Source organism: Tubulanus polymorphus, chromosome 1 (assembly GCF_964204645.1).
Source record: "Tubulanus polymorphus chromosome 1, tnTubPoly1.2, whole genome shotgun sequence".
In the NCBI taxonomy this organism is placed as follows: Eukaryota; Metazoa; Nemertea; class Palaeonemertea; order Tubulaniformes; family Tubulanidae; genus Tubulanus; species Tubulanus polymorphus.
This window is the reverse complement of record NC_134025.1, coordinates 9,084,638-9,096,768: the sequence shown is the minus strand read 5'-3', so window position 1 is coordinate 9,096,768 and position 12,131 is coordinate 9,084,638. Positions and strand designations below refer to the sequence as shown.

The 12,131-nt window shown below is 37.3% G+C and overlaps 3 protein-coding genes across 4 annotated transcripts; 1 reads left to right on the top strand and 2 right to left on the bottom strand.

The window, feature by feature from the left end:
* Window positions 1-1,415: 1,415 nt before the first annotated feature.
* On the top strand, window positions 1,416-3,849 carry LOC141902047 (uncharacterized). Its single transcript, XM_074789691.1, has 2 exons — window positions 1,416-1,569; window positions 2,044-3,849. The coding sequence occupies exon 2, from the start codon at window positions 2,049-2,051 to the stop codon at window positions 3,804-3,806; it is 1,758 nt and encodes a 585-aa protein (XP_074645792.1). The 5' UTR covers window positions 1,416-1,569; window positions 2,044-2,048; the 3' UTR covers window positions 3,807-3,849.
* A 7-nt stretch (window positions 3,850-3,856) lies between these two features.
* LOC141902058 (uncharacterized) lies at window positions 3,857-9,089 on the bottom strand. Of its 2 annotated transcripts, XM_074789702.1 has the most exons (13): window positions 8,493-9,089; window positions 7,525-7,694; window positions 7,130-7,237; window positions 6,776-6,869; window positions 6,640-6,689; window positions 6,480-6,561; window positions 6,315-6,400; window positions 5,914-6,108; window positions 5,736-5,828; window positions 5,082-5,199; window positions 4,648-4,784; window positions 4,450-4,541; window positions 3,857-4,328 (listed from the first exon to the last, which is right to left on the bottom strand). In XM_074789702.1, exons 1-13 carry the CDS (start codon window positions 8,632-8,634, stop codon window positions 3,974-3,976), a joined length of 1,722 nt encoding a protein of 573 aa, XP_074645803.1. In that variant the 5' UTR covers window positions 8,635-9,089; the 3' UTR covers window positions 3,857-3,973. The 2 variants fall into 2 exon arrangements, with proteins under 2 accessions (XP_074645803.1, XP_074645810.1); XM_074789709.1 differs by lacking the exon at window positions 7,525-7,694.
* Window positions 9,090-9,481: 392 nt separating this feature from the next.
* LOC141902075 (sorbitol dehydrogenase-like) lies at window positions 9,482-12,105 on the bottom strand. Its single transcript, XM_074789720.1, has 9 exons — window positions 11,894-12,105; window positions 11,761-11,794; window positions 11,505-11,672; window positions 11,186-11,345; window positions 10,748-10,866; window positions 10,385-10,497; window positions 10,111-10,239; window positions 9,860-9,987; window positions 9,482-9,777 (listed from the first exon to the last, which is right to left on the bottom strand). Exons 1-9 carry the CDS (start codon window positions 11,978-11,980, stop codon window positions 9,612-9,614), a joined length of 1,104 nt encoding a protein of 367 aa, XP_074645821.1. The 5' UTR covers window positions 11,981-12,105; the 3' UTR covers window positions 9,482-9,611.
* Between the last annotated feature and the right edge of the window lie 26 nt (window positions 12,106-12,131).

The window sequence follows — 12,131 nt, the reverse complement described above, 5'->3', positions numbered from 1 at the left end:
TAGTATCATTTATCGACAAATTGATAATTTCCCAAACTATCAAAAATGTCCTCAAAAGGGAATTGACATAGAAAATAAATAACCGCAATTTTGCTGTTTTGTAAATAAACAGCTGGAAATCAGGGAAAGTCAGGGAATAACGGAATTTTGTTAAAAAAGAACTAGAAACTAGGGAAATTTGTTGAGACATCTAGCACGGACGTAACGTATTTTACTGTTTTGATTGAGGAAAAGTTAGGGAGAAACAAGATGATCTTTTGTAATGAAATTTACTTTGGAAAAAGTCGAGGTGTTCAATATTGTTTCGCCCTGATACATTTGGAATTTCCGGCCAGTATTCTGAGAGAGATTTGTGGAAAATTTCAGCCAAAGTAGAATGCGATGTCGGCCTGTGGTTAGAGTGGGTTATTTACTCTGGACGATATATCGGTTCTCACAACACTCTCAGCATTGGAAACGTGACGATTGAAGAATGTGAAATGGCGTGTTTGACCGAAGACACTTTCGAATGTCTGTCCGCTGATTACAACAAGAAGACGACCGTATGCAACTTAGCTAATGTAACCAAAGACGACGTTCCTTCGGAATACAAAATCAGCAACGTGATGTTCGAAGATAAATCCGACTGGTTATTGCACCATATTGAATGGAGATGCACCGGTAAGCTTGTAGACATAAACGGAACACTAAAACGGTATACAAAGGTATAAGGTAGAGTTTAATGAATTTGTATAAGAAGGATAATGTTCGCTTCAGAATTTAACGCAACTTTTACTTATATGCTATAATGATATTCTGCTGTACCGCATTTATCTCTACTTGAATGTTTTGTTATATGTCCAGTGCAAATGTTCTTACGTAGAGAACGTAGTACATCATAATATAATAGGTGGCTGTATTTTGAAGTCTTTAGTTTTTGAATGTTTTTTCGTGCAACCTGGTCATTTAACGATGACGATGATGGTAACGGAACGTACGTTTTGAATATTTGCATTCATATACATTCTAGATTCTCCGCTTGAAGCTGATATGTTCGAGGGATTCAAAGGAAAGAAATCACCATCAAAATCACTGACAAACGTTGATTCTATTTTACAATGTTCACTAGAATGTAAAGCGTATCAATCTTGTACGGCTGGACAATGGGATGAAGTCAATCGAATTTGTGAACTGATAACGAACAGCGACATCGAACCAGGAAAGATACCGAATGAAAAGATGACGTATTTTGAATTCAAACTATGTGAATGAAACAATAGTTTTATGAAGGATTATGTACAGAAACCCGAGAATGGCGATGAGTTAATTGAAAAATCTAAATGAAAAAAATGCGGAAAATATATCGTGTTTATATATATATATTATCAAAAATCCATATCCATATTCATTTATGGATGTTTGATATATGTACAAACTTGACGTGTCGTTGAGCTTAAAACTACAAAAAACACCTGTCATCGATCAATTTAATATCTCAAAATATATCAGTCAATCGATCGTGCAACGTTCATTTGAAATGTAACGTGCTATAAGTGAGTACTTGGTTCTAAACTCGCGTAATTCGAACGGGTAAGTGAATTGACCATTTTCGTGTTTTTCTGTTGTCGACGTATTAATTAGGATTGTTAACAAACGCTACGTAATTCACAGTTTTATCAGACGACAGCTGTCGCCGTTGTGAACCGCGGATATCCCCAAGTGGTATCCACAAGTGGGTTGGGTTTCAAATTTGAATTTTGTTAGATTTTAATATTTACGTCGTAGATTTTGCACTTAAACAGTCTATTGTGATAATCTCAATTCAGAGTTTCACTTCAATTGAATTTCGAATTTCGAAGATATGATAACAATATTGATACGTAAATATACAATTTTGAATAAAAGTGAAAATATCTATCGTTTGGAAATATTCACGTACTGCACAGACCCTTGGACGTACTAACCACAAAACCACATGTTATATTAAAAAATGTAATGAACTCGATCCTGCATGATTCAAACTACTGCTAAACTTACTGTGCTAAGGTTCGGCGTTTTATTCAGGCAGCATGGAACGTGAATTGAACAAGTCGTCGCTAATGCTCGATCTTTCCCGCCAGAAATATAGAGACTGGTACGAAGTGATACAACACGACGATATCGATACGTTCGAGAAAACGTTGAGCGCGCTTAACGAAAAAGAAAAACGACGTCGCATATCAGGGAAGTTTCTTTATGTGGATTCGGTGTTGGACGATTGCCCGCATTTGAAATCGGAAATTAAGTACGATTTTGAATTTCCATTGGTGTTAGCGGCGTCTTTCGGAGCAGGTCGGTGCGTACGTGCCATGATCGAAGACGGAGTAGATGTAACCGTACAGGATAAGATCGGTTGTAACTGCTTCCACGCGATTGTCGTGGTTGTCGCCCACGATCGAGGTCTCGAAGAAAAATATATGGATATCTACAGCGATATCGTCAGTTTGCTAGGGCAAGTGGACAGACGAGCGCTTCTCATGCAAGAAAATAGCGAAGGATTTACCCCGTTGGAATTAGCGGCGAAAGAAGGCACATACGGACTATTTAGATTGATTTTGGACACTCCGGGTGTGTACATGGAAATAGTGGCGGAACGAGGCGTCCACACGGTTCTCAGATACGACCTCAGTATGTACGAGGATGGAAGACTCAACCGCCGCAATATGCATTGCCCATTAAGAATGTTGGTCTTTTTAAAAAGAGAAGGACTAGCGAGCTTCCTAAATAATAACATTCATCAGATGCCGATCATCCATGAATGGACCAACTATAGAATTCGGAAATCCATTCCGTACATCGTTCTAATTCTAATAGCGAGAGTGTTGTACGTGATCTTTGCTTATATTTGGTCATATCCTCTTTTTTGCGGAGCCAGCCATAATATAATTAACAACCCAAAAAATATGTCCATTCAGCAATTCGAAATTGACGGCAAAGATAGATTGAAGTGCACCGGAACGGTCGTTCTCACAACAATTACGATCATCACCAGCATTCTGTACATTCTGGAGGCGGTTTTCCAGATCGGTTGGTACTTGATGAAAAGTTACAGCCGTCAGATGTTGAGCAATATGTTAAAAGAATGGTCCTACGTCGCGTATACGTCGTTTTACCAAAGTTGTCAGTTTCTCTTGTCAATTCTTGTCTTGAGCTCATGCGTTGTAACATTAGTCAAACAAAATCTCACCTATGCGAACTATTTTCACGCCTTGTACTTCCCGATGTTGCTCATCATGTTGCTATCCGTTTTAGAACTTCTTCCCAAGATCGGATCGTTCGCTATTACGCTGCAGAATATGATTTGTTTGTTCATCAATTTCATTATCGCCACATCGTTGATAAAGGTGATGTTCGCGATGTTTTTCCAACACATCTACTGGCGTACCGACAGTTTTCCCAACTCGGTCTTCAAAATACTTTTGCTCGAATCTGGCGCCACGCAGTTTAACGTAGCAAACGCCCCGGTCTACGTGCAAATTTCATACATCGTTTTCTATTACTTGGCTGCCGTTATGTTGATGAACTATTTGATAGCTGTCATGACCAGCGAAGCTACTGACGGCCAAGACGTGAAAACTCTAGTACAAAATCTACGCCGTCTGGGCTGCGCTTACCACGCCCAAGAATGCATCGGGCATACGATCGAAAAGATATTCGAAATCAAACCGAAAAAACGATTCAGTATAACTGTCGTCGATACGGGAAATAAAACTACTTATTATGAACGATTGCGCTATGTCGAATATGATGTTAAAGAAAATGGCGATGAACCATACACTGCGGTATAATGAACTAACTGTTACTGTCAGTTGACACGTTATTTTATTGTATTCATATATACATATAATTGTTCACCGAGACGCGAAATGATCACAATATTTATTATTTCGATTAATGGAAAAAGATATATATATATACTTAAAATGATTTTATCACAATATAGCCGATGCAATATCTATCGCTTTTTATTGAATGAAAAAGAATCACTTTGTCTTCGTGGTTGTTGTTGCAACTTTTTGGAAGGTTTTTCGGTCGTCGTCGCCGGGCCGGAAAACGAAGCTCTACTCGCTGCCATCGAAGCAAACGACACGGATTTCAATGAAAACGACGATTTCCAATCTAAATCGTTGAAACCGTTCTCGTTAGGGTCGTTTTTATCATTTTTGGTCGTGTCAGATTCGCTTATATCTTCCCCGTCTGGATTCAATATACGCATGTGATATTCTTTAAGTTTCTGTTTTTCTTTAATTTCTTTCTTTTTGTTCTGTCGCTGTTTTAGTTTCTGCTCCTTCAGGGCATTGACAAGTTTACTGTAAATATATATACACATAGTTTAATACATATTTTTCCAACATAGATGGTGAAATTGAAAAATGAACGTGCGTATCTTTTGGATTTCAGAAGAAAAGATGAACCAAAGACGGTAGTAACCTATAACTTATTCCATGCTGATCCTTTTCTGCCTTGTCAACTCTGCCTACGACCTGTTCTATTTCGCCCTTTTTCAAGTTTATTCCGCTTCTCTGTGTCGAAGAAAAAATAACCATATGAATTCGTTTGTAACCATATAGAAATATGTTTTAACAAAGAAATTGAAATTGAAAGCAGAAAACTAAAATGGCGACAAACCTGCAGTCGGTCCATGAAATTTGATTCTCCGATCCTAAAAATAACTTGCTTATCGAACGAGCGAAACAGTTCCATCGGTCGAAGTGAATTATTTTGCATGTAGTTTATTACTTGCTGTAGTGGATCAACTGCAGCTTCTAATAAATGAAGATAAAAAACAGCAAAAATACATCTATTCTTGTAATTACGCTGAAATAAATTGAAATGTTTGGAGATAAATACGAAAGAAAATAAGATTTTAAAGAATGACTTTGAATTAATTGTTTATCTTTCGGAATGATTTTTTAGTATATAACTTCAATTATTTCTTTGTGTGTTAATTTTTGAGTATCGAATATATGTAAATATAATTATGGACTAAAAAACCTTCGGGACCGAAGTTTTGGCCACAAAGATACTCATATTAACGGATAAATAATCAATTTAGTCAATACCTAATCGTCTTCCTAATATATCGTGATTACTAACGACCCCTCCGTGTATGTACGTCAAATTTCTAGAACGCTGTAGCATTTGAGCCATTATTTCAAATTCACCCACTACGGGAACATCCTGCAGATACATATATAACGAAAACAGTACAGTCTATATAGTTCTTTTATTTCTAGAACAAATAATCTAGTTGCCTTGGTTTTACTGTGATCCAAACGACCGATTTGATGTTTTATTCATTTCAAGATTGCGTGATGGATGATATTCATTCATTGTCCATTCCGTCCGTAATACGAATTAGAAGCGTTAGAATATTCATGAAGTCCCATCATGGGTTATTCGTGATTGTAGTTTTGGAATGATCACTGTCTGATTTCAAAGGTGGTAAAACCATATCAGAATAACGTATGTACAGATAGTAGTTCTAAGTATCATACTATAATTGAATTTTGTTCGTGTCACAGACACCACTTTCCTGCAAAATAAGCGCATTATTTTCATTGTACCAGCGACCGCCGTTTTCTGGCCTCACTATAATCAGCTTTCGGATTTAAACGATTTACGTAGTTTATTGCTGGCATTTTGATCGTTGTTCGATTTTATTTTTACGGTTGGACACGTAATGTGTACACTGGAGTGATATCTAAAACACTTACTGTCAAATCAAGGTATGATATTGCACTTTCCTCGTGCGATATAGCATTTATGATATCCATACAACCAGTTGTGGTTAGCGGATTCGTTCCGATCTGTAAACAATTGAATATTTCGATTTTCTCTTCACTGTTTGAGTATTTAAGATAAAAAAACACAGCTAGTTAAATATATATTTACCCGCAGTGTTTCTAAAGTAGGATTAACTTGAAGCCCAGATGATATAAAAACTGCCCCCTGCCAGTTGATGCGGTTATTACTAATATCCAGAGATATTAGACATTTATTCCTTTTCAAAGCTTGGCCCAGTGCCAAGGCCCCCTCGTAACCGAACCCATTCCATGATAAATTTATTTCTGTCAGTGTGTCATTTTTCTGAAATGAATGGATAAACCAAAAGAGATACACCAATATCTATCGATGTACAATTAAGACATAACCTATCTTATGTATGTTCGTTTTACACAAGGGCTTAGATATGTATTATTATAAGTCCAAATTCCTTAGTCCAATATTAAACATCTGAAAAGCTTTCGTATTGAACCTTTTCTTTTCCCTCAAGTCTTATCTCTAATGCTTACGACTAGACCTTTACAGATGGTCACTGCACCTTTCCGTCGAATATGATTCCAACCCAGATTCAATTTTTTCAGTAAGGGGTTCGTCCCTGAAAATGAATATGATACATACACGTCGTTAAACTTTCAAAAATATGTTTTGTATGGTATTTTTATCATTTTTCTTACCTAAGGCCTTTCCTATGTGCATAGCTCCATCTTCTGAGAAGTTATTGTGGCTGACGTCGAGCTCCACTAATCTTTCATTGAACTAAACAGAAAAATAAACCTTTCTTTCAATTCGATTCCTTGACTGGTTTTGTTATGCAAATTGGTGTTCCTATTTTACCTCAATTCCAGTAGCTATAAACGTAGCATCACTTTCCTGGAAGTTATTTCCTGTAAAATACAAAATATTTACGCGAACAAGAAAATTATGTATTTTATTAGAAGATAATTTTAAGATGTGCGCAATTTAATTTTACCGGACAAATTCAAATACGTAAGAACTCTGTTTTCTTGAAGCATTTGGCCAAGTATTTTTGCTCCCTCGTTGCTCAACTGATTGTTGGATAAATCCTGCCAAATTGAAAAATTTCTTGTTGTGTTACGTCATTTCGTAATACAATTCGTAATAGTATACAAAAAATATATTCTTTAACGGCATTACATCAAATTATGGATGGAATCATCAGTTAACTCCAAAATTGTAGCTCGGTTGTTGAGGAACTCGATAGTAGAATTTTATGAAGACTGGGTAAGTCGAAGCCTATGCATGATAATCTTCAATAACAGCAATTGAGATTGATGTTTAAATTTTACCAAGGACCTAAACTTACCAGTCGCGTAATGAATTGATTTTCATGTATCATCAAAGCAATCTTGGTTACGCCTTCTTGTCCTATTCCATTGTCACTGAGATCTAATTCTCCCAGCCTCGTATTTTTCTATTTAGAAATTGAAGTGAGATTAAGTTTGTTTAATAAATAGTACCAGAAATGATACACCACCCCAAGTTGGTGCGCGGCACTTTGGTGATAGGATTAATTTATGTACACGATAGGTAGAACACAATATCCGTGTTGACGCGATGAGGAGAGAATCCCACAATATTCCTGAAGATGACTATTAGGATATAGTCGAAACGTTGAAATAAACTACTATCTCGAAGTTTCATTTTCGGACTTTTTATTATCATTGTGGGATTCTCTCCTCATTAATTTATGTAACTTACCGCGAGGGCTGTTGATAAAGCTTGTATTCCCTTCGCACCGAGGGACCTATGTTTTATACTGAGTTTTGGGCTGGATAAGTTGTGGCTGATGTACGATTGTCGAGGAATACAGAGCTTATCACACGATTTACCGTATTCTAACAGACCCAAGCCAGCTTCATAGTTTATAGCTGCAACATTGATTATTTGAATAAGTGAGAGACATTGAAAAACATAAAAATATGGAAGAAATATACAACATTGACCCTTAATCAATGACACTATAATATATGAAATAATTATGAACAAAATACTCATTTTGGGTACATAAAATGGCTTCTAGCTTCTAAGTCGATTCTTACATAGAAATGACAAAATTACTTGAAAAAGACTAAATCTAATTGAATTCATTCTAGTGACTATCGTTGAAATGGCGAGGCCGATCACTATACAATCGGAGCCGTCAAATCACGAGGAAGCGATATAGAATTTATGACTATACGGCGTCGTTTTTAATTTCGGTATATATTGTAGACGTTGAACACACGAGTCGAGCCCTGCTCGAAAAATCCTTATCTCAAAAACATCAATATTCGAGGCTGAAAGAATTCAATCAATCATAGATAACTACCGGATCGAACGCGAAAAGAATATTTCTCAATAGCCTGGTATTTGAAATATTCAAGCTCTCGGCATGCGCTATGATATTTGATCGAATTGCTCGGAGAGATTGGGTAAATTTATCAAAAGCATCCATCGTTTTCGCTGAATCGAGTTGCCACGAGACAGAAAAACACATTTAATGACTCAGCCCATCACTATTGAAAAGAAATAAATGGGTCGAGCTTTTATATAATCTTAGACATTGATTGGGTGCGTATGGAACATGTAATCAAATCATTACGAAAACTTTTTTCCAAATAAGTCAGCTGAGTTCAAAATCAAAAACCATTCGGGATTTTGTTCTACCACAATGATGCGATGCGTACCTTTTTCCGGAAAATCCATTTCCAGATCTGTATCAAATGCATCACTATCCACTTCAAGTTCCATTTCTTCTTCAATTGGAGTGCACATATTTCTGGAATTTCCAATTTCTCCATCCTTTGTTTGGTTGTTGTTGTGAGCCATCGCTTATGTGAGGGGTTATATACGCCTGTTACGATCTATCTGTCTCTCCTTCTGACTGTCTGTCTATCTCCACAGTCGATTCATCAAATATTCAAAAATTCGCACTTGTATTTTCCGATATATTGTTTTACCAGTCTACACATAACGCGACGGTGTGTGTTATCCATGCATTACCCTGATTACTTGTGAACCAAGTTACTATCCAAAATAATTGATTTATGCATTATTGAACGGGCTTTTCTCAGATGTTCCGCTATATCAACGCAATCAGTAATCACCCAGGGATTTCCGTATCTAATTGATAATCTCGGTAGACATCGCAACCTGTCACCGTGTTAGAAGTAAATCTGTCTATCAATGGACTCTAGAGTCTATCGGTCTAATCTAATTTCGTGTTATGAACATGCACTAGCACGCGCGCGTATTTTAGATCTCGAGATGGCATTCCGTAAAATATGCAGAAAATTCGTTTTTTCTAAAGTGATTTCCAAATTCTTGAATAGATATGTCGTTTTTACATGACGCATAGGCTAATACGATCAATCCAGAACGAAACCAAAGATTATCTATACGTAGCGAATCTATTTATTTTTCCCGAAGTAATAAACAAGAAGGTGCTAAGTTAAACTTCTATGAGTCGTAAAAACTAAAATCCGTAATTGAAATTCCCAAATCATGAGATCAGTTCAATGTAAAAGGGAAAGATTTAGTGTCGTCCTGTTTGGTTTCAGGTGTCGCCGCGTTTCTATCTCTGGAGATCGAGTTGTTTTATTGCTGTAACCACGGGGACAATCATCATCGCTCTACACAAATACCATTAAAATGTTAACATATAACAAAACGACAAGAAGAGAACGAACGCAAAAAAATCGAAAACCTGCCATCTAAACTTGTTAATAATCATCTCTGAATATTCTCAAACATTATCTCATCACGGCATATTCAGAATTTATTAGCATAAAGCATCCTAATAGATTTTAATTTTGAAGCTTTTCGACATTTATCATAACTTTGATAGCACCGTCTCGTCCAGTTTTGGCGATGTCGATTGCTTCGTGAATTTGGCGCAAATCTCGTCGATGGGTTATCAACCCTTTCAGATTTATCTTTCCCGAGTTCACAGCTTCAATCGCCATCGGATAGCTAGAATTTTAAATACGCATGTATATATATTCCCAATTATAAAAATCACCAACGATTTTACAAATGATCATCCAACGCTTACATTTTGCAATTGCGACCAAAGATGCTACGGATACTGATTTCTCGACGAATGATGTCATGAATCGGGACGCTTATTTTTCCCTCCTCGCCAAATCCGACCAAAATTACAGTACCCCCGGCATCCGTAACCTGACGATTAAAGGCGAGTTAAGAAGATACGGGATTCTACGGGTGGATATTTCATGGGATATTTTATTCAACAGGATACGGTAGAAACGACTGTGACACATCTCGTTACGTATCGCCTTATACCTGAATTGATAGTAGCAAACTACTATAGGCTCCGCTACATTCGATGCTTATATCGGGTCGTCCACAAAGCGCTTCGTATATCTTTGACTCGTCATTTTCATCTGAACCCCCGACTAGAACGGTTTCAACCTAAAGATTGCAGGAGTTTGCATTAGTTAAAAGTAGATTGTCATCGTTATAAAACGAGCTTTCCCTTTCGCAGCTGTTATGTCACATGAAAGTTGAACATTCATTTTGGTGGCCTAACGTTTGCGGCAAGAGAACGGAAACTTACGGAATTCACGATTCTTCTTGCAGCGGTCAATCTTTCCGGTGATACATCGGTTACACAAACTCGCGAAGCGCCCATAGCTATAGCACTCATCGCTGTCACGAGTCCGATCGTCCCTAAAGGAATGAAAAATTGCCATCGAGAATCGTTTTCAAACCAAGTTGAATGGTGGCACTTGACTTAACGTTTTCAAGTACACGCTCACTCAGATCTACTAAGACAAGTCTTTTTTTAAATTTTGCTCACGTGACCAATCTAAGGAAATTTGTAGGGCCTTTAAAATCTCGATTTGACTTCTCGACCGAGAATAACAATACTTAACACGCACGATGGAAACTGTTTAAAAAAGATTAGATAAAGATTTACCAGCGCCGCATACGAGAACTTTTGATCCGGCGGATACTTCTCCCCGGTCACAGGCGAAGATTCCAATCGATAATGGTTCGATCAACGCACCCTCCTCTAGGCTTACATTATTGGGCAGTCTCAAGTATGAAATATAAAAAGTTCAAATTAGCCCCTATTAGAAATATCTAATCTCTCCTACAATGAGTAATTTACGGCGATAAGTATTTTTGGGTACGTGTTTCGAATGAAATAACGTTTCGAATGGTAATTGATTGTCGATTAAAACATGGTTAAAGCACGAAGTTCGAACTGAAGTAGATGGACTATGACACCTAATGATAAAGACACTTCATAACAGTGAATCTTTTTATAGAGAATCAACACACCACATATACATTGCATATGTATAGATTTCGTTTGTATGTCGGATTTTTATACTCATTTGTCTGATCTTACTTGTAACAAGACCCTGCGGGATGTAAAGCGATGTACTGTAAGCTCCCGTCTATATTGGGCATACCGGCATAACTACGATGCTTGCACAAATTTTGTCTTCCTTTTTTACACATATAGCACTTAAGACATGATATCACATTGTCCATCGCTACACGATCCCCTGGATAAAATAACATACTTTCAGTATTCTTGAAAAAAGCCCACTCGGGAAAGGCAAAGGGTGACATATATAATTTCATATTTTCCTAATAAAGGACCCAATTAAATCAACAAATACCATCAGATAGTTCTTATTGGTAGATTGACTGAAAAAATGAACCTGGTTTTAGAGATTCGACTTTCGATCCGACTTCGATGACAGTCCCGCTTGCTTCGTGACCGAGCACCATCGGTCCATCAAGAATAAGATCCCGCCCAAGTTGCGCGTAAGTTAATAAGTGCGCGTCAGTTCCACATATACCAGTATATGCAACACGAATAAGCACATCTACAAGATATAATCAAAAGCTAAGAGTTTCAAATACATTTTACGTTTACTAGCGCTTTCTCTGAATTTCCTAAACAATGAATCTCACCCGATTCCGTAACATCTGGAATTTGACGATGTTCCTGAAAATAAATGCATCTATGAAATGAATTTCTCGATTTTCGTATTGAAAGACTTCAGTTTTTTTTTCAAATTGGAAAATGTAGTTATGAAGGACTTACAATTCGCAAATCATTTTTTCCATATAAGACAGCGGCAATATTCGAACCCGCCGCCGGTAGTGTGGCTGCGTGGGCAGTTGAGGCCATGATATCTAAAAACTAATTGTAGCCTAGGCCTAATTGTAGTCTCGGCCGCGATATTGCGGGTTCCTTCTATCCGCGCGCAGTCTCGTATGAAAGATTGGCATTCGGAGTCGCCCCAGTACCGGTGGACTCATAATCGGACTGGAATCCGCGT